This window comes from Leptomonas pyrrhocoris (genome assembly GCF_001293395.1).
Source record: "Leptomonas pyrrhocoris isolate H10 chromosome Unknown, whole genome shotgun sequence".
In the NCBI taxonomy this organism is placed as follows: Eukaryota; Euglenozoa; class Kinetoplastea; order Trypanosomatida; family Trypanosomatidae; genus Leptomonas; species Leptomonas pyrrhocoris.
The window spans coordinates 2,513,739-2,540,816 of NW_015438357.1; the positions used below are offsets into that span (position 1 = coordinate 2,513,739).

The window sequence follows — 27,078 nt, forward strand, 5'->3', positions numbered from 1 at the left end:
TCGATTGTACGTGTGAAACATCGACGCACACGCGCCATACGGCAACTTGGAACACTTGTCGTCGCATCCATCAGCCCCCTAAAAAAAAGTATTCATGAAGCTCTCGAATGCTGTCATCGGTGTTGTATCCGCACCCTGTCGAGCAGAGAGAAGCTGTGGAGTGCCAACCTGAAGAAAAGAAAAGGCGTGTATGTTTGACTTCTGCAAACGTTAGCGTGTGTGTGTGTGTGTGTGTGTGTGTGTGTGTAAGCAAAACATCAGAAGGAGAACAGACAAAACAAAAAAAAAAAAGCGCACACAACAAAGAGGACTAGAGTCCTTCGCAGCGCGGTTCCGTAGGCAACGACGGCATCAACAACACCAAGCACACACGCACACACAAATTATATTTCAACATAATGTAAAGCAGAGCAAATAGAAAGAACACTGCATCCTCACGTCTCCCACCTCCATCGTTGGCGAGACGTTCAGCCACCTCACAGGCTGCATAAGACAATTGTGACGGCAAAGCGGTCAGCGGAAAGCTACGAAGTACATCATAAATATATAACGTTAACGTCCCCGTGTTACTGCATACAGTCCTCCACCTTCCGGAGCAGCTCCGTATACACCGTCGTGCGACGAATCTGCGGAACCAGTGACAAGAGTCCTCCTGTGAACTGTCCCTTCGCACGGCTGCCGATCAAGGTCAGAATGCAGCCTCCAGGCTCCATCAGCTGCACCACCACCGCGTCGTGGTACTGCGCCGTGATGTATGTTGGCGTCCCGAGTTGCAGCTGTTCTAAGTTCTGAAAATAACGCGCGCCGCTCACCGTCACGTTGCTCTCCGTTTGCCACTCCTCCTCGTCCTGTCCCTCGCCGCCGCCGTTGTGGTTGTTGCCGTCCCCGGCGCCGGCGCCGTCGTTCATCGTGGAGTCGGGCGACCCGAAGCAGGCGAGAATTGTGTTGCCCTGCTTATCCGAAACAACGACCTGTGCGAGGAGACGCATGTGAATGAGCTGATTGAAGTACTGCTCCAACGCCGTGCCGGGTGCGTCCATCTGCGCAGTCGCCTCAGGCGAAATCGCAAAAGAGAGGCAAAAGGGGGAAAAAAGACTTGAACTCGCTTTTCTCCACGTATGCTGTGAAATATATATGTAGAGAGAGAGAAAGTGAAGTCGAACCTTGTTGTGAGCTTACACAAAACACGGCTGCTGACGGACAAACGGCCGCAATAATAATAATTATTATTATTATAGAAGAATTCTGTATGTCGGAAAGAGGCAGAAAAAGAGAAAGAGGAAAGAGAGATGTCGCCCACGATGGTAGTAAAAGCAGATTCCTCCAGTGAGGCGTCCATTTGGTTGAGAGCGAAGAAAAAAATTCTTCGTTTCGTGTTTCTGTGAAGGTTAAGTGCGCAACACAAGAGAAACAAAAGCGCGAAACGCTGCAAAAAAAAAGTTTAAAAGCGTTCGTGCTCTTCGGACGATTGGAAACACTGTGCTGGTGCGAAGCTGCGCACAGAGAAGTGATGCATCGCAAAAGAAAGCGCCGACTCGTTCAAGGTGCCTGATTATCTTTCAGTATACACACCATTGCTGCATCGGATACGCGCTGCACCTTTATCGGACAGTTGGTGTTGTTGTATGGATCTGTAGATAAACGGTGGCCGCACCGCTGCCCCCGCACACATCGATATACCCACCACGCACACTCACTCACCCACTCACTCACAAGCTGCCACCTCATAACGAAACTAAAAAAAGGGGACATGGAGAAATCTGTTTCTGCGTTCATCGTTGGAAACAAAAAAAAAAATGGGGACTGCGACACAAAAGCGCTCAGAAAACGATCTGAAGAGTGCGTCGATTCGCGGTGAGAAGCAGCAACAAACAACAATAAGAATACTATCGACAACTCGATATGCGGCGCGCTGGGATGGCACCACGTTGATGCGTTCAACAAACAAACGCACGCAAAGCAAAATAAAACAAAAACGGAAAGGGATAATAATTATGGAAGTATCGAAATACATACCAGTGTAAAGAAGTGCCGTGGCACCGCTCTTGGCGTTGAGCAACGGACGATGAAGGAGAGAAACAGAGATACGCTAATGGGCCGCTGCGCAACGCACCCCTAGGCACACATGCACATCTATTCTATTCCTCGTTGCCTTCCTCACTCGACGCACCTTCGCTGCTGCGCTGCACCAGCTCGTCCCGCGCGTTCTTCCCACTTGTAAAGCCCTTCGCACTCGTCACCTCCACCGTCAGCCGCGTCGGCGCCACCGCCGCGTCGAGCATCATCATCTCACCCGCGTCGTTGAACAGGTTCACCTGAATCGAGCCGCGAAGGAAGCCCTCGGGGCCGGAGAGGGTGGTACCGCTCTCAAAGCAGTGCGACGCGCCGGGCGGGAGCAGCGGGAAGTTGCCCATCACACCCGGGCGGCCCATCTCCAGCACCTGCGCCTGCGCCACATCGACGACGACGAAGTGGTGCGAGAGGACTTGCGCGTGCCAGCGGTGCGGGTTCTTCTGCGGGCCGCGATTCCGCACGTATACGTAATACAAGAAGAGATGCGCCTTCGTGTCATCGTCCTCTGAGAGGGCGGAGCCGGGGCCGGATGTGGCGCTGTTCGTGGAAGACGCGCTCGTGTGTCGGGCACCGCCGCTGCTGCTGCTGTCTCCTCCGGCAAACGGCGACGGCGTTGGCCCGCCCTTTAACGGTGTGGTGGAAGTGAAGGCGCCGTCCATGCTGCTTTTCTTCTTTGGTGCTGCCGCTGCCGTGGAATGGGAGGTTGAAGTGGACCCATTCGACGCCGTGGCGGGGTTGGAGCACACGTACTCCGTCGTTATTTCCACCTCCAGGACGTCCGTCTGGATGACGGTGCGGGTCGGTATTTTACGCACGAGCTGCTGCAGCTCCGCACGCGTCGTCGGGAAACCGCGCGGTGCCGCCGCCTCATCGTCGCCCCCCTCCAACACGGCGGGGCTGTCCTTCACGCCTTCCGCGCCGCGATGGCACGCCGGTCGGGGTGTGTTGAGGATGCTCGTCGCCGACAGGGCCAACAGCACGTCCGTAATGCCGTACAGCACGAACTCGTTGCGCACGGCGAGTAGGTACGCCGGCTCGGGTGGCAGGCAGAAGCGGTACGGCGGGAAGAGCATGCTGATCGGCTCGCACACGACGCAGTGCCGCGGAAAGTTCTGTATCCGACGACGCGAGGAGCGCTCGATCAGCACGGACCCCCGGATCAGGTCGACCCCCTCGTCTAATCTGTACGTGGTGCTGCCCGTTTTGGAGTGTGATGCGGCGCGAGCGGCGCTGGAGGTTGCCGCGGCCAACGCCTCTGCCCCGCTCAGCGCAGATGCGGTGGAGGGAGGCGAAGAAGGCGAAGAGAACGCTGCTGCGTCTGCCGGAGGTGCAGAAGTCGACGCTGGCGTCTCATTACCTGCTAGCGTAGTGGATCCCGTTGATGAAGTAGTGCCAGTGGCAGCGGCAGTACCACTACTGGTGCTGGCAGAGGCTGTTGCGCCTGTCTCTCCTCCCTTCGACTTGGTTGCTTCTGGCGAAGGTTCCGCAGTCACCGCGCCATCCTTTGCCTCCGCCGTATCAGCCATCTGCCGACGCAGGTCGCGAATGCGAAAGGCCGCATTGGAGGCGTTGATTTCGTTCAGACGGCGCAGAGCGTCAAAGGCGGCACTGATGCGTGCGCTCACCGTGTCGTGCGCATCGCCGCGGACGGAGGGGCGCAAAAAGCAGGTGCGCAGGATAGTAGGGAAGTGCCCGCTGTACCCCGCATTCACGAAGTCCTGCCGCGTGACAAGGAGGCCAAAGAGCGCAAAGCACATGTCGTTGGGATCGGTGTACTTGTCCGACACCTTCGTCCCCACCCGCAGGAGTTGACGATAGGCAGAGCGCGCAACAGACATTCTTTAGCTCCCCCTCCTTTTGTTTAGTTGTGTTACTTGTTTCTCTCTGAGTGTGTGGGTGTGTGTTTCTCGGTCACTAAGCTTTTTTGATATTTGAAGCCCAATTGATTCCTTTTTCAATCTCAATCCGTTTCGTTCAATCCGGCTTCTACAACGTGAAGAGGTAGAGCGACAAATCTATGCGGTGTAAGACAGCGATTTCTATGAAAGCGATAAACGTGGATGCGCTGGCCAAGCCTTCGTCGTCGTCGTTCATCAGTCAAGGAAGAGAGAAATAGAAACACCAAGGAGGGAGATGAGCCGCTTGTCAGTGCGAATGGACATGGACTCATGAGTGACAACACACGTACACCACAGAGGTGCTCAGTAACCCCCTCCCCCCCCCCCAAAAAAAAAGGAGAGAATCAACAAGCAAGACCGCTGACGAATCGAACGACCACCTCCGGCTTTTCTGTGCTCAACGCGAGCTGCCTCCCCTCCTGTCGTCTTCAATAGAAGAAGAAAAAAAAAAACAGAGAAAACGGTCAGCATTCCGCTTCTTTTTTCCTTTGTTTTCTCCAGCACGCGAAGGAGGTACCACAGCATCCATTCAAACACACTTTGGAGGCACAGCTTTTAAAAAAGCCACCTCGCCCTTCACCAGTTACTTCACCGTGTTTTTCTTAAATATATTAGTAGAGGACTGTGAAAAACGAAAAGAACCGGCAAAAAGAAAACTAATAGGCCAAGAGGGAGTGCATACCGCACGGGGGTCAGAGCAGAATCTCTTCCTCCGTATGCGGAGGGTGTATGCGAGCAGCGGGAACACTACCGCCATCATCCCCATCCTCCTGAACGCCGTCTTTCAACGAGATTACGCCCACTTCATTTCGCCTCTTCTTTCCTCCTTGGCTCTCCGTCGAGGTTGCTGCCGACGGTGTCGGAGATGATGGGGAGGCGAAGTAGTAGCGAAAAAGCATCTCGAGTGACGCGTCCTGCATCGCCGACATCAGCGTCTCCCCTTTGCCCTCGCCGAGGCAGTGTTTGCCAGCGTACAGACGACACACCGTGTACTCTACCTGCCGGTACTGCTGTGCGTGGTGCAACGCGGCGTAGCTGTTCGTTTCCTGCACATCCACCACACGCCGCACGGCCTGCTCCACATCGATCGGCGCGTGCCGCAGCGTTTCGGACGTCTCCGGCGCGTAGCGGAGCACGAGCTGCGCCTCTTTAAAAGCGTTGATAGTCGTCGAGGAGAGTGCGTGCAGCAGCAACGGCGGCGCCAGCCGCGCATGTGCCTCTGCGTGGCGCTCTAAGGACTCATCGTGCAGCATCTGAGTGCCGTGGGCGCCACCGCTGGACTCGTACTGGTCTCGTGTGCGATCGGCACGGCGGTTCATGGGATGCGTACGCTCCTCAAGCACTTCCTCCTCATCTGATGTTCGTGCTGTTACTCGCGCCAGCTCTGCTGCCACACGCTCCGCGGCAAGCAAAAGGTCTGAATTGTCGTTCCCTCCTTCTTTTCCAGCTGATTCCTCAGCCGTTCTCGATGGAGAATCTGACGAAAAAGCTTCCGTGGGAGCATTGGCGTTCGCCGTGAGAGATTCAACGGCGGCTGCCGCAGCGTCCAGCACGCGTCGGCGCCGCACGTGCCGCGCCAACTGACTGGCAAAGAGATGTGAAATCAGCGGCTTCACCCGTGCCTGCGTGTCGCCCGACTGCTCTGCCATTTCGACAAACGCAATGAAGGCAAACAGCGAGCTGCGTATCCACTCCAATCGCGGCAGCAGATCCTCCTTGTGCACCGGGAACAGCTTCAGCCGCCCCGCCGCAGAACGCAGCACCGCCCGCCAGTACCATCGCCGCTGCGCCGCCACGCCCTTCTCCATTCGCTGAAGGTGCACCGTCGCCTGCTTTCGCGCGAGTCGCAGTCGCTCTGACAGCGTATTTAACTCCCGCCACATCGCAATGTCGCCCTCTACCCCGCACTGCTCCGCAAAACCGATGCGAATGGCAACTCGCCCGCACGGCAGCAATCCGGTTGTTTCGTGCAGCAGCTGCTGGACGTGCCTCGAGCGGAGACGCGGGTAGGCTTCGTAGGCGAGCTCGAGCAGTGTGGTGCGGACAACAGCGTCGCCACGCAGGGCCAGCTCGCCGTGTACGGGGGAGTTGAGCGGGGTGTGATCCAGCATGTCCCACAGCGTGTCCACCATACGCACAGAAAGCGTATGGTTGCTGTTGGTGTCATTGGGTGCGGTGGAGGAAAGATGCTGAGCGGCGACAGGGACGACGCTGTCGTGAAAGGCGACGGAGTACAAGGGAGAGGCGATCACGGATGTGTGGTGCGCTTTGATGCTTGCTTCCGTTGTCTTCTTTGGGTTATCCTCCGCCGCACCGCAATGAAGGTGGCTGTCTGCTCCTGCTGCTGCACCCTTCGCCTTCCGCTCCTGTTTTGACTTCCTATGCGCGTCCACCAGTGCCTCCAACTCGCGCACGGCGACGGGTGTGAGCGCGGTGTCAGAAAACAACTGCTGGAACGCACACGCCTCCAACATTAGACGGAACGCGTCGCCGACGCTGCGCTCCGCGGGCACGGTGCCGAGCTGCACGACGCCCCGCCGCTCCGCTTGTCGGCGCCGCCGCGTCTGCGCCTTTAGCACCTCGTACAACGGGCTCGGCTGGCGCTTGGCGCTGTGCACGTCGCTCGGATCGACCGGCATCACGAGCCGGCGGGGACGAAACCGCGGGTAGTACCTGGACGAGACGCCATCGAGGTCGATCTTACTGCACAGGCAACGAAAAGAACAGCGCATTCTTTCTGCGAAGGAGGAGGAAATCGTGTCCACAACGAGCAGATTTCATGAAAGGAAAATACGGGAGAAGAAGAGGAAGAAAATAGAAGCCACTACACGCGTGTGACACCGCGTCTGCTTCACTGCCGTTGTGGAGAACACACAGGTCCAACCGCCTGCGATTGTTTCTGCTCGTCCGGCAAACACGCAAAATTCACAAAACCGGCGAGATGGAGGGAGAGAGAGGTGGTTCGGAGGTGTGAGAACTGGGAAATAGGCGACGAAGAACAGCGACTGTCTGTGACCCCGTTTTGAGGTGGTGCGTGCGTGTGAGGCGTGTCAACGAGCACTCGATGGAGCCTCCAGAAGCTACCAATCAAAGAAGAAAAAGATGAAATGAACGTCAGGAGTCAGAGAACAGAATTTAACACGCGGAGTAGAAAAAAAAGGTAAGACACCCGCAGACAAGAAACAGTTGGTTCTTCGAACGCACGTCGCGGCGAAGGACGTCATCAGCTTCACTCTTCTGTTTTCAAAAAGAAACGTTTTTTCTTCTCTTAAACTTCTCTACTTTTTCAGGTGCTTTACCGTAGTGTACTCGAACACTATACGTCCTCTCTCCTGCCATTCAACGGCAACGGCAAAAGGGCACAAGGACTCAAACGGGGTAACACGGGTGCGTAGGTAAACGAATGAGCGCGCAAGCTCAGGTGGGCATCAAAAAGAATTACTCCTATCTCCTTCCCTCTTATTATCTTTTTTTTTTCACTTCTTCATTGCGCGGTTCTGTTGTGCCTGACGACAGCGCTTCTCCGCCGCCGCTCGGGTCTTCTCCAGCTGCTTCACCTCCCGCTTTAATCCGGCGTGCTTCGCACGCAGCTCCGTCAGTTCCCCATCCATATCAAGGCGCTGCTGATGTAGGTTCACCTTCTCCTTCTCCAGTTCGCCCAGGCGGAGCTGCGTCTGCTCGAGCTGCCGTTGTGCGAGGGCTTCCACATCCGCCGGCGTCATGACCGACTTCGCAAAGCCCTCAAACTGCCTATCGTACACCTCCAGCTGCTGCTGCAGACCAGCGCGGTTCATCTCGACCGAGTTGCGCTCCCGGCGCATCAACGACAGCCGCGCCTCCAGCAGCTGCACCTCATTTGCCGCCTTTTGGTACGCCGCAATTAATTCTTGATACTGGCTCGTGCGATCCTTCAGGCCGTCTTGAAATTCAGCGAAGCTGTTCTCGAAGACCTCCTTCTTCTCGGTGACCATCTTTTCCAGCTCCGCCACCTCCGCCTCTGCCGCTTCCACACGCTCGCGCTTCGCAGCGCACTCGCTGAGGATGCTCTCCACGTTCTGCTCCACACGTTCGCGGACGCCCTGCCGGTACGACTCCATCTCCGCGCTGATCTTCTCCGTCAACTGCTCGCGCTTCTTGGCCGTGTCCTGCAAGGCGTGACACATGTACTTCGCCTTCTCCTCCTGTGCGCTCGCCTTGCGCATCTCGGCGCGCAGGTCGTCTACTACGCGCTCTTGTGCGCCTAACTTCTTCTTCACGGCAGCCAGATCAGACTCCAACTTACGCGTTTTCGCAATCTCGTGTTGGATGAGGTTTTGGATGGCCGCCTCGCCCTGCTCTTTTGCAAGCGCCTGCACCTTCGCCTCCATTACGGTGCGCAGGGCGACCTCTGCCATGTTCAGTTCATCGGGGGAGAAGGCGTCGAGGGAGGTGGTGGCCACTACCTCGGTGGAAGTTGCGGAGGCAGGATCAACGCTCGGCTCCGTTGACGACATCACAGTAAAATGGTATGTGTGTGTGTGTGTGTGTATTAAGCTGAAAGGTGCCTCTGTACGATTATTAAATGGAAGGAAAACAAAGTAGACTTTATTACGTGTGGGTCTCTAGTCCAATACACCGCATGCACCTTTCAAGCCGCAAGGTACCCAACGCGTAATCAAAGGAAAAAAAGACACGCAGGAAATCCTCTATACATGCATACATACGCTAGCATACAGCAACGTATCGCAACCGTCGTCTGTGACAACCACGTTGATTTGCTTCGTTGATGCTTTCGTTGGTGAAATAGCCCAGATGCAGAAGAAGAAAAAGGATGAGAGTCCAACGGAGTAAAGAAAGGCACATCAAACGGACATTATTTCTGTTTCATTCTTAGCGCCTCTGCTCCGATAAAAACCAATTCCTCTTCTTCCTTTCATTTCCACTGAGCGCTGCCGCGGAACATCCGAAGCGTCAAAAATGTTTCTATATAAAAAGCAGAGAAGCAAACTTCTGTACTTTGGCTTCTTTGTGCACCGCCTTTTCCCAGTTATTTGAGAACGAACGTCGTCGTGGCCGTCTCGCGTTCCGCATCATCTTCCGTCTTGCATCTCCTTGTTCCTGTCGATCGTCGTCTGTGAATACTAAACAACTCCCCCATGAAAGTCACCGTTTTGCTTTAATGCAGTAATGGCTCCCAAAAAAAAAGGCTAGTTTTTCACCCCACCGCAGCACCTTCGATGTCAACAGAAGCCTAAAAGGAATACAAATAGGGCAACTAGAAGACAAGCGGAGACGCACACTCTTCTACATATGCCTGTACTATGCAGGCAACACGGAGTCCGCCGTCGAGGTTGCGCTCGACTCGTAGTAGCTCACCATCGCGTAGCTCAAGACAGATTTGAGCGCCATCACAATCGCAAAGTACACCGCCGCACCAAGCAGGAAGTCCAACGAACGCAGGGGCGTCACGGCGATCCAGGCGTCCACGTAGGCAGCACCGCGCCGCACGTACCCTGCACGCCCTTTCCGTAACGCCTCGCTCAGAATCAAGTAACTCTCCCACTTCAGCCGAATCCGTGGGCGACGCTTGCGCATCTCGGAGTAACAGTTGTAAACCACACGCCAGTCAAACGGATCCATGTTCATGTACACACGCATGAGCGCATTGTAGGTTTGTGCGGTGACCCGGCTGTGCCGCTCGCCGGCGACCTTGTCGAACACCTCGATAGCCCGCTCCCACTGCGGCGGCACCTCGTCGGCGAGGCTTGTAATCATCAACTCGTAGTTGCGCGCAGAGGGACGCACGCCACGCTTCTGTAAGTCGTTGAAAAGCGTCTGGCACTGCTTTGGCATATCGCGTTGGAGGCACAACTCCATCAGCGCGGCGTACATGTCCGGTGTGGGTGTCATATGTTGCTGAATCATTTGCTGGTAGAGTTCCATGCTGGCGCGTAGCTGACCGGCGCCCATCAGGCAGTGCAGCAGAGCTTCGTAGCTGTTCGCGTTGATGCGCAGACCGCCTGACTTGGCTCCTTTCACCGCCGCCGAGGCGAGGGCGTAGTCCTTTGGCGCGAGATGCTCCAGGTAGCGCCGCAGCTGCGCATTGCTGACGGTGCGGGCCTTCACAGAGCAGGCAAAGGCGTGTTCGACCTCGGCCGGGGTGCTCAGTGGCACCGTCGTCCCGTTCATCGCATCAGCGGAGAAGAGAGGCGTGTCCGCGGACGAGGAGGACGACGGTGACGTCGACACGGGTCTCCTCTGTGGCGTTGCGTCCGCCGCGGCCGGGGGGTGGAACGTGGCGGCTCCTCGCCTCGCGACGGCGATGGCGGATGCGTCCCCCGAGCGATGTGCTGAGCATCGTGCGCAACAGGGACCACGATGTACGAAAGAAACAGCATGGGAAGCGCCTCTTGAAAGTGGAGAAAATCGTCCGGAAGCAGCGCCGCAGCGGCGTGAGAGTAGACACTGCATCCTGAAAGTGAAACCAGAGCTTTCGTTGACGCTTCGCTTCATACGAAGAAAAAAAAACCCGCAGGAACATTTGAAAAAAAAAGGGAGTGGTGTGAGGGAGAGAAACGGTAATGCGCAGAATCACGTGGAGGTTGGAAACGCAGGTGGAGGATAAATTAGGGAGGGTGAGAATACTTTTTTCTTCTGAACCCCGGTGCTTGCAACAGAGCGCCCATAGACCGCAAAAGGGAAAAAAAAGATTACAACTTCCAGTAGTACACAGACCGCTTTATCCTACGCGAATTACGATTTCTGCTGCGTGGGAGCCAACGGCAAACAGCCACGAGAAAACTTAGGCTGTGTAATTCAAGAAAAGACAGGGGCGAAACCGCCCCCGCCGGTACAGTTAGAGCGGGGGTTGCCCTCTGTCATTCCACTATCTATTACGCAAGTCGCTTTTTTTCTGCCTTAAGCTGTCCTTACGGGAACAGCGGATACGAAGAGACTCATACGAAAGTAAAACAAAATAGATATCGAAAACAAAAATACTTGAAAAGAGAAGAACACTTTTTTTAATAAGAATTCGAAGAAAGCACGTTTTCCTACCGTTACCTTTTTACTATCCTTCTTTTGAGGGGAGGAGGGTGTGCGGTGCGTCAGTTCACAACGCCATCCGCCGCTTTTTTTTTTGCGTGTGTGTGTATGTACCACCGCCCTCCCCACGCGCTTCTTTCTTTTCGCTATTTCATCTGGTTGAGAAGCCTCGGGCGAGAGACGCGAGCGAGAACGAAAGCGAAAGAGGGGGAGAGGGAGGGAGGGGGAGCGGTAAACCCGACTGGGCGCTACAAAAGAAAAGGGAAAAGAAGAGGTAACTGGAGAGAAAAACGTGTTCTTTTGAAATAAACTGAACACCGTTCACTTCTCGAAAACTTCTTCGTTGGCAACGACTGGACTTTACGTAATCTGCTTTACGCGGTCAGCACGCCGAGCAGCATGCTCTCGTCGTACAGGAAGAACTCCTCGCCCTCCACCTTCACCGCGGAGCCGCCGTACTCCGGCAGCAGCACCGTGTCGTTCACCTTCACCGTCGGCGTCCAGTCCTTCGACCCCGCGGCCACAGCAATCACGGTGCCCTCGTTCACCTTGCCGGCCACCTGCTCCGGGATGAGAATGCCGGCCTTCGTCTGCTTCGCAGCCTGGGTGCGCTTCACCAGCACACGCTGGCCCAGCGGCTGCAGCTTCTTCAGGGCGGGGCAGGTGAAGCGGAACATTAGTTAGTGATATAAAAGTCAGAAAAAGACAAAGGGCAAACTATCTGCGTCTGTGTGTGTGAATAAAACAAAAACAGAAGAGGAAAACGTTTAACGTTCAAAGCGTTTGTGGCGGAAAGAAGCGTGTGTGAAGAATCTTAAGTTCGCACATGTGTGTGTGTGTGCGCGCGCGTGCGTGCGTGCGGGAATGCGTGTTGTAGTGGTTGGAAGACGGAACGTTCGGTGTCGAGCACAAGCAGACACAGAAAAGAATGAAGAAAGATCGTGCGAAACGTGGTGAGGGCGGTGCTTATGGGATGTGGAGGAGTTTCGTCCTTTGACGTATGACGTGCCACTTGTGCACCGCTGCAGGGGGTGATTGTTTATTACTTTTCAACACGACGTTGCACGACACAGGCTACTCCTCCCCTCCCCCTGACGCCCGCCATTAGCGAAACATCCAGCTTTACTACTGACGTGCCTTTGAGTGGCAACACAGATCACGTTGACTTTCTTCATCATCTCGAAAGCCCACGCAGTTTAATGAAATTGCTGTACTTGTACTTTCCATCGTTACAGCCAATTACCGCGGAGAAGACGCTCCATTGCTGCCTGAACTAAAAAAAAAAAAGCACGAGACATGCGTATCCTCGTCTCGTCGTTCCCCCGTTCTTTGGGAAGTGCCTCTGACTACGTCGTTTACGTGCTCTATTTTGGTATGCCTTTTGTGTTTTTCACTGGTTCCTGTTGTACAGAAACACTGGATGAATCAGTGTAGAACGAATGAGTGCAACTGCGCTAAAAATTGTACTTATAGCGGGAGCAGGAAGATCCCCTGACGTATCGCGTACAACGAAGTCGTCACCGACTTTTTTAAAAACAGAGGAGGCAAAAAAAAATATGTAAAAGCATTTTTGTTCATTATTTCTTTGAACGACCATCGTGTGCTCACACGCACCTCGCACGGCATCTGCTTGGACTTCCTCCTCAACAGTGCTGGTATGTGTGCGGTTGTGCTCTGTGAGGCTAAGGAGAAAAAAGAAGCAGTCACTACAACAACAAGATCCACAGCACGTTTAATCATTGTAACCTCTACATTGAAGAGGAGGGGGCGGCAGCAGTCGGGCGCAGCGTCTGCGGCAGGAAGCACGTCGCTGCCGACATCACACCAACGGTTGCGATGAATTTGCGAGACGTCACCGGCGCGTCATCAGCGGCCACGCCGACCGTGAAGAAGCCGATTTCCATCACATCGGTAACCTCACCCGTTTTCTCTGGCGCGGACCGCCCAGCGCAGCTCGACGCATCGCGTTTGTCGTCCTCCACACCCGCCACACGCGCAGACGCGTCGCAGGCGGCGCGAAACTGCGCCCGCACGCGGTCCGCGTCCAACGGAAACAAAAACACCTCCACCGCGACGTACCGCATTGGAATCTCCCGCACGTAGTCGATGCGGAATTTGCGCAGCAGCAAATCGGAGAGCAGCGGCAGCTCGCCGGGCCGCAGCAGGCGCGAATACGCGCAGGACGCGTCGGCCACCGCGCCACGGAAAGCGTTGATCACAAAATGCTTCGACACGAGCTGGTTCACGTGCAGGTTAAAGTCGATGTCCGTCTCGCGCAAGGTGAAGGAACGGCGGGCGAGCAGGCGAAGCGGCGCCGCGACGCCAGGAAGGACTACCTCAAACGCAGGCGGCGGGGTCTCGTCGAAGGCATTCAACTGCATGGCAGCCACCGCAGCGGCGTCGGCAAACCAGCCACTGCTCTGCAGCAGCTCCCGCACCGAGAGACGCTGCACGCGGTCCTCGTCGCCTCGCACCGGCGCCCCCTTCGCCACACCCCGGGCGAGAATCGATCGAAAAAGAGTGAGCTTGCTCGGCTCCAACAGCGCGGGCGTCCGCTTTACCTTCGAGACCAGCACCGAGGTCACCTTAAAGGTACCGAGCGGGTGCCGCATCACGTCCTTCTGGCCATCAAGATAGGTGAACAGCTTGCCATAGACCCCATAAGAGCTGTTGCCGACGTGCACCAGCCAAAAGTGTGCACACACGAGCAGCGTAGACGGCGTGGGTGGGTAGTGAAAGTGGGGGTGCGGGTTCGCCAGGGCTTCCTCCACGCCGGCGGCGAAGAACGTGTTCTCGGTCCCGCGGTACGCGTGCCCTTCGTCCTCGATTAAGGGGCGGGCGTCGTTGCTCTCGGCGTACGGCGTGGCCTGTGCGAGCTCCTCGCTCGTCTGCAGCCACCCTCGCTCACGGGCGAAGCGGAAGCAGTAGTACCCCAAGAGGTTCATCGTAGCGATGTTTACCTGCCCGTGTTGGATCGGCACAAACGGCGCAACAGCGACGCCGTCCACGATGACCGACCCATCGTCCTCCTCACGGTACATGGCTCGTTTGGCGCTTCTATAAAATACTAGTATTGGCCCCAATGATGCGATGGTGAATGCGAACCACAACAACCACCAAAAATCTCAAACCCTTTCGCAGACCAGCGAAAGAGAAACAGCAAAAGTGAAGGGTGCAGGTACGCGACGCTAAGTTGCACCCGGTGGAGGACAGCCACAACCACAACCACCCCTCCGCCATGAGAGCGAGACACAATGGAACAAATATGCACGAAGTGGGAGAGTCGACGCGGATGAGGAGACTTAGGCAACGCTATCACATATATATATTTACTTTTATATTTTTTGCTTTCGTTCTCTTCTCATCCATACGCTAGCAGTGTTCCATGAACGTGATTAAAACGGCTGTTTGGACGCTGCACAAGCATGACAAAAGCTCTTCTCCAGCCTGCACCAGCGATGCCCATCTGTCGCACACACACGTATCGCACTATGTGCGCAAAGGCTGGATAATAAGACTCACCGAGTCGGTCATCGTGCATGCGGCAGAGTCCGGTATTGCGTTGACCTCTCTTACGTAAACAACGCCCAGCCTGATGTCTTGAGGCAGCATGTTCTACTGCGGTTAAACGCATAGAAATGGTGAGACGTGGTTTAATTCGTTTTTCTCTCTTCGCGGTTCTTCGCGGATTCGTTCAGCGACCCGATTATCCACCGTAAGCACAAAACGCCAAACTCCCCCGCTTCGCCTCTCGACCCTTACACACTCCCGCTTTCTCATTCTTGTCTATTATTTGCTTTCTCCTTCACTTTTTTTACGCAAGCTACAACGCGCCCGCAGGAGTCAATCACCTGGCAAACCCGTACATGCCTCCGTCCAGGAAACGCTTCTGGACCTCCCTCAAAGCCCGTCTCCTTCACATATTAATACGTTTTCGCCGCATCGATTTCGATGAGGACAGGGAGAGAGAGAGGAAGAGAGAGAGAGAGAGACGTTCGTTTTTTCTTTTTTTGGCGGACGTGTTCGTGAGCTGCGCAAAGTCAACAAGTAAGAAGGGAAAAAGAGGTGAGCGAAAAACGCCAAAAGAGCTCACACAGAGAGAGAGAGAGAATAACAGAAGTCGCTGAGGAAATAAATGTGATCACCATTCGTAACACGTTCGTATACGTCACAACAGGCGAAAAGAAGCAAAGACAGATCTGTGCTCGGGTTGGGCATAGGACCGGCGAAGCCAATCCAAAAACGTCACCTCCAACACCGTCTGCGCCCCCCCCCCCACAACAACAACAAAACAAAGGCAACAACAGGAAGTAGTTCAGATTAGCCAAAAAAAAAAAATAGAGGCTCCATCGTTGTGGTGCACAACGAAAGCACAACACGCACAAACACAGCAAGCCACGCGTTGCTTGCGGCTTCAACCTTTTATTATTATTATTAGTCACGTTCTACTTTACGCGGTCAGCACGCCGAGCAGCATGCTCTCGTCGTACAGGAAGAACTCCTCGCCCTCCACCTTCACCGCGGAGCCGCCGTACTCCGGCAGCAGCACCGTGTCGTTCACCTTCACCGTCGGCGTCCAGTCCTTCGACCCCGCGGCCACAGCAATCACGGTGCCCTCGTTCACCTTGCCGGCCACCTGCTCCGGGATGAGAATGCCGGCCTTCGTCTGCTTTGCAGCCTGGGTGCGCTTCACCAGCACACGCTGGCCCAGCGGCTGCAGCTTCTTCAGGGCGGGGCAGGTGAAGCGGAACATGCTGTTGCACAGTTAAGGAGTTGCGGTAAAACAAGTACAAAGAAGAAATCAAATGCACTGTGAACGGGCACGCTTGAAGAAGAAGAATGGCGAGCGAGAGAGGGAGCGGTGTAGAGCTGCGAAGTCAACACGAAAAGAACGCGTTTTGTGTGAGAAGGAAGCCCCACAAAATCGAGGCCGGTGAGATGAGGAAGTGGAAGTGGAATGGAGAAGGAAGCGAAGAGTTCATTTGCGACAACGGGGGGAGGGAGAAGCGTTGAAGCAGAACGCATTACTTCCGGCCGCGAAGGGGACCGGAAAGAACTGCGCTGGTCAAAACCGTGGGAGAGGGGAGGAAGGTTTAAAACGAAAACCGTTTTAAAAGTTCCCGCTTTCAGCCCCTCTGCTCACGCGCTCTCAACGCGCAATGCTTGGAACGGCGATGAACGCTGCGCCGTGACACTGCAACGCGCACACGCCACAACAGAATTGACCTTCCCAAAAACGCACACTTAGAGAAAAACAAGGAAGGGAAAGAGGCGTTGGCCGTTTCGTTTTCTCAAATTGCTTGGTTGAAGGACGCAGTGAAGTGAAACACAAGAAGAAGAGGAGGGGGTAGGGGTACGTCAGACGGATCAAAACGCACCGCACATACGTCGGGATACACGTCAGCTACGAAGCATACAAACCTGGGGGAAAAAATCTTGTCAGATTGACCTTGAGAAAAAGTGCTATCATACATTCTTTTGTACATGAAGACCTCGATGGTTTATTCATTGAAAGGGGGAAAGCAAACGAAAGAGAAAACAACAGAACTCTGTGACCGCCGCACACAGAAGACGGCACAATGAGGAGAGGAAACCGGTTGTGTTGTGTGCTGCGCTTCTCAGCCGGCATTCCGTTGCATCGCCACTTGCCTCTCGATGCCCGGTAGATACATGCTCTGCGGGCGCCTGTCCTTCCCTTCGTGCAGGTACTTTAGTAACGCCAGCTGCACCTTGTACCGAAACGCTGTCTTGGTGTCCGTCAACGCGGCCACCTGCGCCGCGGCATCCTCGGGCGTCAGCTTGCCAGATGCCTGCGCCTCACGCAACACGCGCTCGCGCTCCGCGTTGACCTCCTCGACGGTCTCCACCTCTCGTCTCAGCTGCGCAAAGAACGTGGTAAAGTGCTCGCAGAGGAGAGGGTGAAAGAGGGGCAGTCGCAGGTAAGCAACGAGGTCCAGTCGGTGGTTGCGGATTGGTGCGGTTAGCACACCGCAGCCGCCACCTGCGCGCTGCGTCGTGGCGTCCAGCGAGGCGCTGCTTTTTTCTTCACTGTCCCCGGCGCTGCTGCTGCTTCCGCCCTTCGCGAGGGCCTCGTTGAACCGAAATTCTAAATGAAAGAGCGACTCGGGCAGTCCAATGAGAGCGCGGTAGTTGTGCACCGGCGGCGTACCGTTACCGAAGTAGACGACGCCGTCCACCGTGCGATGACGACGATGAATGAAGATGATCAGCATCTCTCGCAACGCGCGTTCTTCGCCGTCGTCGCCGCACCCGTGACTTACGGTGACGGTGTTCGGCACGTCGTCGAGGGAAATAGCCGGCATATCGGTAGAGGCGTACTCCAATCGAATGCAGTCCTTCGGTTCGAACTGCGCTGCGCCGCGCACAGCACTGAAGTAGTGGTAGTTGCACGGCATCCGGACACGGCGCGTCACCGGTGATGGATAAAACGGCAGCGGCGCGTGTGCAGCAGCAGCAGCAGCAGCATCAGCAGCCTGCGGCGAAGCGGCAGAGGAGGAGGGCGAAGAAGTTGTGTTTGGGGTCGCCGTCGCACCGTTTAGCGTGTCCTCCTTCGCATCCGGTGTGCTCGGGTGCGTCTCCGACAACGTGCTGCGGTGCGTGTCGTGCCCGCCACGGCGGAACTCCTCCAAACCCAGCCGGCCGAGCAGCACGTGTGCCACGTCGCGCCCGACGTCCCTCGCGCTGTACGTCTCAAAGGACTCGGTCGCCCCGTAGCGGCGAGAGAACATCGCGACGGGCCCCGCCGCCATCACGTCCGGCTGACTCGTCTCATACGCCGTGCCGACAATGACGCGGCCGTCAAACACAATCGACCGCTTCGTCAGCGCGGAGAGCACGCTGTGGTCGATGTCCTTGTCTTCGAGGCACACAATCATGGAGCACGGCAGCTCCACCGCGTCCCCGGCCTTTCGCTCAAACGACAAGGAGGCCAGCATCACCGAGGAGAGTAGTTCATCGTCGAACTCTAACCGAGATACGCCGTAACCGTCCAACACCGTCACGCCCATCACACGGAACAGCGCCATCGCCGCATCAGCGCACGCGGCATCGCGGAAGACGCCGCCGCTTGAGACACCCGAAGAGCCGTCGGGCTGCGGTCGGCACAGCACCAGCCGCTGCGCCGGGAAGCCGACGGAGATCATAGTGGACAGCGTCGCGATCGCGTCGAGGCCAGAGCCGTACACGACGACGTTCGCAATAGAAGTGGCGTTCGATTGGTTGAGCTCCGACAGCGCGTGCCGCAGCTTGTCCTCCGCCAACACGCCCGACAGCGCCATGACGCCGTCGAGGGTGCTGCGAGCCTCCTGCTGCTGTAAAGCGCGGATCGCAGGGGGCACGATGTACTGCCGGCCCGTGGCGAGGATGAGGTGGTCGTAGGGTTCGTACACGCCGTTCTCCAGCTGCACGTACTTCAAGTTCGTGTCGATGTCGATCAGCGTACCCTGCACCACACGCACCACGTTCGCGCCAATGCTGAGGGAGGCGGTGGTGTTGATGCCGTCGCCCAGGCGCAGCCGCATGTACTCCCGCTCTAACAGCCCCATCGTGTCTGCCTGCCAAATCTGCTGCTGACGCGAGCGCGCGATGACGCTGTCGCCGATCGTTTGGTTTGGGTGCGGCGGGATGCCGTCCGTCGCGATGAGCGTCACGTTCAGCAGCTCCACGTAGGGGACGCGGAAGAGTTCGTAGAGCATCGAGAGCGCCGTGGCACTGGCGCCAACGACGACCAGCCGCGGATGCACACGAACTCGCTCGTCACTAAGCAGCCGGCGCGTTGTGAAGAAGAGCGAGCTGAGGGCTAGGTTTGCGGCGTTTCCCCTTTCATCGTCCTTCTCCTTTTCCTTCCCCGCCGCAGCAGCGGCGGCGTTGGAAGCGGTCTTGTCGCGCGCCAACGCCGGCGTCACGTCGTTCACCTCGGGAATGCGGATCGTTGACTTCTCGCTATCCCCGTCCTCGTCGATGCCGCCGGCGTAGTTGTTTGTAATTGTCTTCGACGCTGTTGTCGTCCCCTCCACCTCCACCACGCGTCGCGGCGGGGCGTACGTGAAGGCCAGCAGCGCGGTTTGGCAGAGCGAGGCATCGACGCTCGTCAGGTTCAGCAGCACCTCTGTCCTCGTCTGACGCAGCACCTCCCGCAAGAAAAACTTCAAGTGATGGCGGAAGGCGGGTCGGATGTAGGCGAAGCGCACGGCAAGGCCCGGCAGCTCAGCAGAGCGGTATCGTAGAGGGCCCTCACCGGCAGATATAAAGATGTCCGTCGCCGTGTAGTCGTAGCTGCCCGCAGTGTTGAAGGACAGAAAGCGGTCGAGGTCGTAGTTTGCGCGGAGGGCGTACATCTCACCCACCGAGAGCGGCTGCACCGACAGCACGCCGACCACCGTCCGCCCTGCCGTGGACGACGGTGACGATGAAGCGGCGGGAAGTCCCCAGGAGAGGGCGAAGACGGCGCCGATCGGCACCGGGCCGGCAGCCTGCCGCGTCTTCTCATGCGACGCTTCGATGCCGAGGTCCTCGCGGAGAGCGCTGAGGAGCTCCATGGAGCAGCCCGGGAGGATAGATCCAGCCCCACCTGCCGTCGTGCTCGTGCTGTTTCGGCGGAGTTGCTGCTTCTGTTGCTGCTGATGGAGCACGGCGTGGACGCCAGACCCGGCAGCCGGGGCGGCGTGAGGGGCACCGAACTGTGCCATCACCGCCGCCCACAGTTCCGCGCCGGCCGGGCCAAAGAGCGGCGCCACCTGTGCCTGCATGCCGGCCTCCGCCTCGAGCGACACGCGCGGACACACCCACAGCGCATCCGGCGGCGGTGTCACCTCGCCCCTGACGTTGTGCGGCTGATACCGGCGCAGCGGCATGTACTGGAAGCGCTGCAGCACCATCGGTTCCGGCAGCCGCTGCGCGTGCGTGCACTGCAGCGCGGCGTAATCGCACAAGGGGAACTGGAGAAAGATGTACGGCAGGAGCTGGTAGGCGCTGTGCTCGAAGTGGGGGTTGAAGTAGAGGAAAAAGATGCTGGCGGTGCAGGAGGGGGCGCGACTGTCGTGGTACGGCGCCGCGGGTGCCGCCGCCGTCTCGCTGCCGTCGACGTTCATCGGCTTCAGTCGCTCGAGCATGTCCGTGTTGTAGAAGCGAGCAAGGTACTGCTGCTCCTCCAAGTTGAGCTGACGGACACACGCCAGGCCGACCACCTCGTGCGTGACGGAGTCCTCGGCGACGATGACTTTGTGCTGAGCATCCTGCGCCTGCAGCAGCTCCTCAAGATAAAACTGGGGTGGCAGGCGGGTGATGATTCCTGGCCCGCCGGCCACGAGTAGCGTCACGGCGTCGTCGTAGTCCTCCACGCGGCCTTGGCGCATCGTGAGGGGCGGAAGCACGGCCGCACGTCCGAGGTGAAAAACGGACGCCGTCGTAGAAGAAGTGGAGGAAGAAGCGACAGTGCTCGGTAGCTTGGACAGACCGGGGATTTCGCTCAGGCAGGCAAAGGGTCCACCAAGGGACAGAAATACGTGCTCGACGCCGCTAAGACTGCCCAAGGTGACGCGCAGCAGATCCATTGTGATCTCCGGCGTGCTGTAGCTCAACGCGGTTTTCCCCGACAGTGTCTTCGACCCAGTAGCGCTCAACCCGGTAGGCGCACAGTTGGTGCTGCTGTTCAAGAAGGCGCTCTCGGGAGACAGCAGCATGCGCAGCCACAGGCTATTCGCCTGCGTTACTGGACCCTCCTGCTTCTTGATCGGGATGTACGCTGCCATTTGCGCACGCACGCTCTCCTGTGTGTTGCTGTCGCCACTGTTCTGCCCGGCGCCTCCGCTGATGCTGTGATTCGGTGGTACGTCGTCCAGTGAGATGAAGCCGGCCACCACCTCTTCGGTTTTGTCAGTCGCCGTCGCCGCGGCCTCACTCGACGGCACATCGCGCACCGCCGTCACACAAATCATCGCCGTCTCGATCAGTAGCGCAAAGTCGCGCTCGGTGAAAACGCGGAAGACGCCCGGGGTAGGCAGACCGCCTCCAATCGCGTCGCCCAGTTCCATCATGCGCGCCAGTGGAGCGGCATCGCTGCGGCGACTGCGACGGTATCGCAGGCCAGCGATGGTGCCCTCTAACGTCATCCTATCCAAAATCTGCCAGTGTGTTTGTGCGGGAATGAGAGGGAGAGAGTGGACGATGAGGATAAGACGCACCTAACTGTGTAGTTGTGTTTCTTTAACGTTCAACTGTTTTATTGATCTCTTCAGCTGCCTCTTTCCTTTTACCGATTTGGGTAAAGGAGCTTTTGAGCGCCGGTAGCCTTGAGAGAAGAGCAAGATGGGACTTTTTTTTTGAAGGCAGGAAGCGGATAAAGCAAAGCGAGAGAAGACGGGAAACGGTGGCAGCGATGAGAGGAGATGAAGGACAGCACAACGTGAGCCGAAGAAATACAAAAAACAAGATGCTGTTTTTCCCGGTTGCTTGTATCATCATAACGGCAAATCGGACGAATGCGTGCGTCAAAAATAAGAAAAAGAAATCCAACGGGAAGAAGAGTGAACCGTATTCTTTATTATTGCTACGTTGATTCGATGGAGCACACGTACCACTTTGCACAGACACAGACACACACACAGACACATTGAACGAGATCAGAAACCGTTTACATATATACGCTTCACGTTCCATAAAAACCAATAATTAGGGACCAAAAAAGCACACTGTGTGTGTGTGTGTGTGTTGGTTTGCCTTCATAGAAACCACCTCCTTTTCATTTTTGATAGCATCGTTTCCTCTCTCTCTCTGTCCGTATCAGAAGTTAGATTTATTCCTTTTCCGGTTTGTTGTAGGTGCACACAGTTTCTCCCGCTACAAGGGACGGAAGGGGGCGGGGGGAGAAGGAGACGCACCAGCGTTGCGGAGGTGTTCTTGTCTGTCACTTTGCATCTTATTGCACTCATAAATGATAGATTTTTTGCTTCGTTATACATCGACGGTCGTTTGCTCAGCGAAGCGATTTCCTACGCAGGTCCATACGTCTTTCCCATGTGCACCGCGCACAAGCGAGTGGAAGAGAGAGATAGGTGAAAGTAGGAATAGCAAAAAACGAAAAAAAGAAGAAGACGGTTGCCTACGACGCAGTCTGGTGAAGCCCACGACCGATCAGCGCGCAGAGCAACACACACGAAGCACCCACAGAAAGAAAAAAAGTGAAATAGCCGCGGCCGTTGTAGAGGAGCAAGGGAAGAAAAACAATGGTGGGGCCTCAATCACACCTTGTGGCTCTTCACCTCGCGTTCTCATGTTGCTTCGATTTCTCTTTGCTGTTCCCCCGCTCCTTACAACTGCTTCGAGATGGCGGTCAGGATGTTCACGCGGAGCAGCATGTTGTCCCGGCGCGCACCCTTCACGGCACCGTCCAGCGTGCGCTGCAGACGTGCCAGCTCCGTCGAGACGGACTCGCCGCCCTTCTCCGCAATGCGCTCTGCCGTCTTCACGTAGTAGCCGGTGCTCGGGGAGTCTCCCAGCTTAGCCGCCATCTCCTTCACCTGCTCCACGGCGCTGGCGGTCGCCTCGGTGCCTTCGCTGACCGCGACCGACGCGACGGCCTTCGACAACTCCTCAATCACGCCGAAGTCCCACGAAAGGTCGCCGTTGGCAAGCCGGTGCGTGCCGGCCCGCTCATTCACAAACGTCAAGAAGTCCTCGATCTCGCGGCCACTCTTGTACTCTTCCGGCTTCGCGTTTTCGCCCTTGGGGAAGAAGTAGATGGTCGGGAAGCCGTGGACATCGTACCGCTCCGCAACGGCCTTGTTCGCCTTGTCGTCGGCGTCGATGCGCGCAATGACCACATCCGCGTCGTTCTCGTAAATCTTCGCAAGCTGGCTGTACTTGGGCTTCAGCGCCTTGCAGTGCCCGCACCACGGCGCGTAGAACATGACGAGCGCCGACTTGGTCGGGTCCAGCGCGACGGCGTCGAAGTTGTCCGGCGTGAGATCCACCGCAAACTGCGGCTCCTGCGGAAGGCTCATCAGCAGGCCGGGGATCTTGCTGGACAAGAACTTGACGAAGTCGTCCGCCGTGCGCAGGCCCTCATACTTGACCGGAGTGGTGGACCCGGCGGGGAAGTACAGAATTGTCGGAAAGCCCTTGACGTCGAACCTCTTGCCCAATTCCTGCTCCTGGGTGGAGTCGACCTTGCCGATCACCAGTAGGTCTTTTGCCCGGCTGCTGCGTAGGAAGGCGGCGCCGAGTTCGGTGTATGCAGGGGCCATGTGCTTGCAATGACCGCACCACGGCGCGTAGAACTCGACGAGCGCCGCTTTCTTCTTGCCGACGAGCTCGTTAAAGCTAGACTTGGTCATCTGCACGATGCCGGGCATCTCCACTCCAGGGTCTTCGGCCTGGGCGGAAGCCAGCACAGCCAAGATGGCCGTTGCCAGCAGCAGCAACACAACGAAGCGCTTCATTACGTCAATGAGAGGGAGATAATAAAAAAATATCAATAATTAAAGTAGATAGTAAAAGCCGTTTTTTCGGTTGAGCCGGCAATACGTGAAACGCAGTTAATAGTGTCAACGAATGCCGTACGGAATATGAGACAGCGCAAAAGCTAGAGTGTCGAAATGGTAAATGTGCAAGATGCAAAAAACCTCCTACACAAGATGTGAGAAGAAGGATGCAACCCCAGCGATCAGCACACGAGTGGAGAGAAGAACACGGAGAAAGGAAAAATGAAAAGAAGACAGAAGACAGAAGAAGAAACAGAGGTGTTGTTGTTTGCCACTTGTCACGTAACGCCGACACGACGACACAACTTTTAGAAAAAAAAAAATAGAAACGCGCCTGTCAATTTTTATCGCAACAATTCCGCAATACTCGCGTCCACCTTCAGCTGGAGAACTACTGAAAACGCACCGCACCGCTGGTACAACACGCGGGGGTCGACTCCGCTGGCCTTTTCTTCTTTTTTCTCTCATAAAGGTTGAAACTTTTCCTCATCCGTGAGAAGAAGCTGGTAAACAAAAAGGTGAAGGTAGACAATAATAACAATATAAACTCCGCACGTCAGAAAGGTGAGACAGGGGCGTACCCTTCTATGTTGTACACCTTTTCGCTCCTTACGCGAGTTGCTCCTCTACAAACTGCGTAAGCCCGTTGACGTCGCGCGAGTGCTGAAACTCCACCCAGGTGTGCGAGTGCGGCGGCACCAGCAGCACCGTCGGGTAGCCCTCAATCTTGTAGCGCTGCTCTATGCGCACGTTCTCGGGAGAGTTCACCTTCGCCACGATGAGGCGGGAGACTAAGTCGGGGCGATGCTGCACGTACTTGGCGAATTTGGCGTACGTCGGGGAGAAGACCCTGCAGTGGCCACACCAGTCCGCGTAGAACTCGATCAGCACGTAGCGGTCGTGCCCCACCACATCGTCGTAGTTCTCCGAGTTCACATCCTCGACGCCTTCCATTTTGCGCGACGGGAGCAGCACTGTATTACTGACCTTCTTCGTCTTCAAAAAGTGCACCGCAATAAAGAAGACAACGACGAATGTGACGAGAAAGATGAGCACCAGGCGCATCAGCGAGCGCGCCCGCGACAACCGGTGGGGAAAGCGCCGCGTTGTGCCGTTATTGCTGCTGCTGTTCGGTTTTGATACGATGGCTGAGATAACGTAAAAAATGTTCTTCGTTGTTTTTAAGCCTTCAGCTCCCGCATCTGTGCGAGATAATTCTTCTCTGTTGCTGCTCGTCGCGGCATTCGGGGAAGGGCGTTAAGCCAAGCGAAGAGCTGTGGTACGAGAAAGACGCATTTGAGAAAGAGAGAAGAGGAACAAAAAAGATACTGATAGGATTGGCCACCACTACAACGGTCTTCCGGGTGGGTCTACACCTTCATGTTTGCTCTCAGGACGGGCTTTTGGAATAGCTTTGGAGAGGAACATACCTAAAAAGAAAAAAAGACTAAATTGCGATGTCACATTGCGTGAGGGTTTCCTCCGTGCAAAGGAAGAGCAAACAAAACATAGAGACAGGCTCGTGCGACCGGTAGTTTGATCTGGAAACTCATGGCAAACCGAAACGGCACACACAGGAACACACAGAGACAGAGAGAGAGAGTCGTGCGTTCCGCCTTGTCACCTGCCTCAAACGGAAGCGGCTGCCTCACCGCAGTCGCCATCGGGGGCATACGACGGATCCCCCTCGTTTCCTTCCCTCTTCGTGGTCGCTCTATCGAATAGCACATAGATATTGGTTTTTTTAAGAAAAGAGAGACAATAACGCAGATTTAAAAGGGCACACGCAACACAAATACGACACTCGACACAACACGAAATCGGCAACAACACGCAAAAGAAAACCCTGCTGTATCAGGACGCAACATTAAGCAATGCACAACGGAGCTGGGGTCCATACTCTGCTCCTCTCGGGTGGACGACAACGTGAGATGTACTCCCAGAAAAAAGGGAAGGAAAGGGGATGCCAAGGTGAGGCATGCGGTAGAGCGCCCAATATCATCATAATAGCTTCAGAGCGGAAAACATTTAAAAACAAAACCGCAAAAATATTTATATGCCCCAGCCCCTCCCCTTGTGCAACTTCGTTCCTCCTCTCCCTCTCCTCCCCTTTTCTCCACGCGAAACCACGCTCACTTCTTAGCAGCGCCAGGCTTCTCTGCTGCAGCGGCCACCTTCGCCGCGAGTTTCTTTTGCCACTCCCGCGACATCTTCTGCGACTCCTTCACCTCCTCCTCCGGGAACAACTTCATGAGCCCCATCAAACCACACGAGATGAGCAGCATCATTATCATTGGATTCTTGACGAGGTCCGTCAGGCGCATCTCCTGACGCGGCACGTAGTATTGATGCATGCCAGAGACTGGAATCAGCGCAGGGCTCTCCTCTTCCAACCCTGTCCCTTCCACCTGCTTCACTGGGAAGTCGTTCGTGGAGGTGCGGATCAGCGGCTCGTGCGCGCCGGAGCTGGTCTCGCGGTACATCACGTCCACGCGCATCGTTGGAAACTCGAAGTCGTGGTAGTCGGCCTGCATGAGGTAGGTGCCGTAAGGCAGCTTGTAGGCGATGAAGGAGCCGTCGCGGGCGGTGGGCACCATAATCGTGCCGTGCCCGTTCGTCAGCAGCACGCTACCTTGCTGGATGTTGTTGAGGGGGTTTTGGCTATCCGGGTGGCGCAGGTAGGCCTCGGGCAGCCGCAGCTGGCCAAAGTAAGTGACGGTCTCCTCTGAAGCCGAGGTGACGACGGCGGCGGCGAGGCAGACAAGCAGCGCCACAAGCGCAAAACGCAGCCACACCGCTGCTGCGGAGCGGGAAGAAGACGCAGCGGTCATTGCGAAAGTGCGACACAAGCTTCCAACAAGGAAAAAGAAAAACTCCTCAGAAAACCAATAATTTGTGTCTTGCTCGAGAGTTCAACTCTTTTTTTTTTAGGGGGTTCCTTTAGGGGCGGATTCTACAAATGTGCATAAGCAGGTATTTGCGCGGCAACCCGGCAACACAGGGTGTGAGAGAAAGAGAGGTGTGGCCAACACAAGCGGGGGAATTACAGAAAGAGAGGAAGAGTACTTCCACGCAGCGAGGTGTCAGAAGGCGCTTTTACGAGCGGCCCCAGAAAGGCGCCAGCGCCAAACGCTGTGCTCGCCCTGAAAACACAAAATAGAATAGAACAAAATTAAAAAAGGTGCGAGACGGTGTATGCACAGATGAAGGATTCCCACTTCACGTTGAGGAGATCAAGAATTGGGTTCTCAATATACACACCGCACGCACACGCACACACACCAGCTAGGCTGGTAGAAAGAGAGCGTTTCACAAAGCAGTTCACCTCGATAAAGCCGTGATTTTGTTGATCCTGTTTTTCTTCTTTGTGGATTATAATTGTATAGCAAGAGCAAAAATGGTAGATGTGCAACTCGGTAGGGGCAACTCACAACAGAGGATAGTCACTCTAGGATCCAATGTGCTTGTAAATGCGTGTAGTCGCGCGACGCAACAAAAGAAAAGAAAAAAGATGAGCAACATCGCAACTGACGTTTTCGTTTGTTCTTCGTCGGTTCCCGCGTGTAAACTGGGGCGGGGGGGGG

The 27,078-nt window shown here is 56.0% G+C and overlaps 12 protein-coding genes across 12 annotated transcripts; all 12 read right to left on the minus strand.

The window, feature by feature from the left end:
• Positions 1-566: 566 nt before the first annotated feature.
• Positions 567-1,246, minus strand: ABB37_00842 (hypothetical protein; the record flags this gene model as incomplete). Its single annotated transcript, XM_015797206.1, has 1 exon — positions 567-1,246. Exon 1 carries the CDS (start codon positions 1,038-1,040, stop codon positions 567-569), a length of 474 nt encoding a protein of 157 aa, XP_015665214.1. The 5' UTR covers positions 1,041-1,246.
• An 892-nt stretch (positions 1,247-2,138) lies between these two features.
• On the minus strand, positions 2,139-4,149 carry ABB37_00843 (putative mitochondrial hypothetical protein; the record flags this gene model as incomplete). The annotated part of the gene is made up of 1 exon (XM_015797207.1): positions 2,139-4,149. The coding sequence occupies exon 1, from the start codon at positions 3,909-3,911 to the stop codon at positions 2,139-2,141; it is 1,773 nt and encodes a 590-aa protein (XP_015665215.1). The 5' UTR covers positions 3,912-4,149.
• A 514-nt stretch (positions 4,150-4,663) lies between these two features.
• Positions 4,664-6,871, minus strand: ABB37_00844 (putative mitochondrial Spliced leader RNA PSE-promoter transcription factor; the record flags this gene model as incomplete). The annotated part of the gene is made up of 1 exon (XM_015797208.1): positions 4,664-6,871. The coding sequence occupies exon 1, from the start codon at positions 6,701-6,703 to the stop codon at positions 4,664-4,666; it is 2,040 nt and encodes a 679-aa protein (XP_015665216.1). The 5' UTR covers positions 6,704-6,871.
• Positions 6,872-7,447: 576 nt separating this feature from the next.
• Positions 7,448-8,740, minus strand: ABB37_00845 (hypothetical protein; the record flags this gene model as incomplete). Its single annotated transcript, XM_015797209.1, has 1 exon — positions 7,448-8,740. Exon 1 carries the CDS (start codon positions 8,462-8,464, stop codon positions 7,448-7,450), a length of 1,017 nt encoding a protein of 338 aa, XP_015665217.1. The 5' UTR covers positions 8,465-8,740.
• A 529-nt stretch (positions 8,741-9,269) lies between these two features.
• Positions 9,270-10,458, minus strand: ABB37_00846 (putative mitochondrial hypothetical protein; the record flags this gene model as incomplete). The annotated part of the gene is made up of 1 exon (XM_015797210.1): positions 9,270-10,458. Exon 1 carries the CDS (start codon positions 10,137-10,139, stop codon positions 9,270-9,272), a length of 870 nt encoding a protein of 289 aa, XP_015665218.1. The 5' UTR covers positions 10,140-10,458.
• Positions 10,459-11,368: 910 nt separating this feature from the next.
• On the minus strand, positions 11,369-11,808 carry ABB37_00847 (putative mitochondrial 10 kDa heat shock protein; the record flags this gene model as incomplete). The annotated part of the gene is made up of 1 exon (XM_015797211.1): positions 11,369-11,808. The coding sequence occupies exon 1, from the start codon at positions 11,669-11,671 to the stop codon at positions 11,369-11,371; it is 303 nt and encodes a 100-aa protein (XP_015665219.1). The 5' UTR covers positions 11,672-11,808.
• Positions 11,809-12,742: 934 nt separating this feature from the next.
• Positions 12,743-14,127, minus strand: ABB37_00848 (hypothetical protein; the record flags this gene model as incomplete). Its single annotated transcript, XM_015797212.1, has 1 exon — positions 12,743-14,127. The coding sequence occupies exon 1, from the start codon at positions 14,033-14,035 to the stop codon at positions 12,743-12,745; it is 1,293 nt and encodes a 430-aa protein (XP_015665220.1). The 5' UTR covers positions 14,036-14,127.
• Positions 14,128-15,444: 1,317 nt separating this feature from the next.
• Positions 15,445-15,864, minus strand: ABB37_00849 (putative mitochondrial 10 kDa heat shock protein; the record flags this gene model as incomplete). Its single annotated transcript, XM_015797213.1, has 1 exon — positions 15,445-15,864. The coding sequence occupies exon 1, from the start codon at positions 15,745-15,747 to the stop codon at positions 15,445-15,447; it is 303 nt and encodes a 100-aa protein (XP_015665221.1). The 5' UTR covers positions 15,748-15,864.
• Positions 15,865-16,612: 748 nt separating this feature from the next.
• On the minus strand, positions 16,613-21,327 carry ABB37_00850 (hypothetical protein; the record flags this gene model as incomplete). Its single annotated transcript, XM_015797214.1, has 1 exon — positions 16,613-21,327. The coding sequence occupies exon 1, from the start codon at positions 21,122-21,124 to the stop codon at positions 16,613-16,615; it is 4,512 nt and encodes a 1,503-aa protein (XP_015665222.1). The 5' UTR covers positions 21,125-21,327.
• Positions 21,328-22,321: 994 nt separating this feature from the next.
• Positions 22,322-23,639, minus strand: ABB37_00851 (putative mitochondrial protein disulfide isomerase; the record flags this gene model as incomplete). The annotated part of the gene is made up of 1 exon (XM_015797215.1): positions 22,322-23,639. The coding sequence occupies exon 1, from the start codon at positions 23,450-23,452 to the stop codon at positions 22,322-22,324; it is 1,131 nt and encodes a 376-aa protein (XP_015665223.1). The 5' UTR covers positions 23,453-23,639.
• A 464-nt stretch (positions 23,640-24,103) lies between these two features.
• On the minus strand, positions 24,104-24,769 carry ABB37_00852 (hypothetical protein; the record flags this gene model as incomplete). The annotated part of the gene is made up of 1 exon (XM_015797216.1): positions 24,104-24,769. The coding sequence occupies exon 1, from the start codon at positions 24,557-24,559 to the stop codon at positions 24,104-24,106; it is 456 nt and encodes a 151-aa protein (XP_015665224.1). The 5' UTR covers positions 24,560-24,769.
• Positions 24,770-25,626: 857 nt separating this feature from the next.
• ABB37_00853 (putative mitochondrial hypothetical protein) lies at positions 25,627-26,448 on the minus strand (the record flags this gene model as incomplete). The annotated part of the gene is made up of 1 exon (XM_015797217.1): positions 25,627-26,448. Exon 1 carries the CDS (start codon positions 26,323-26,325, stop codon positions 25,627-25,629), a length of 699 nt encoding a protein of 232 aa, XP_015665225.1. The 5' UTR covers positions 26,326-26,448.
• Positions 26,449-27,078: the final 630 nt, after the last annotated feature.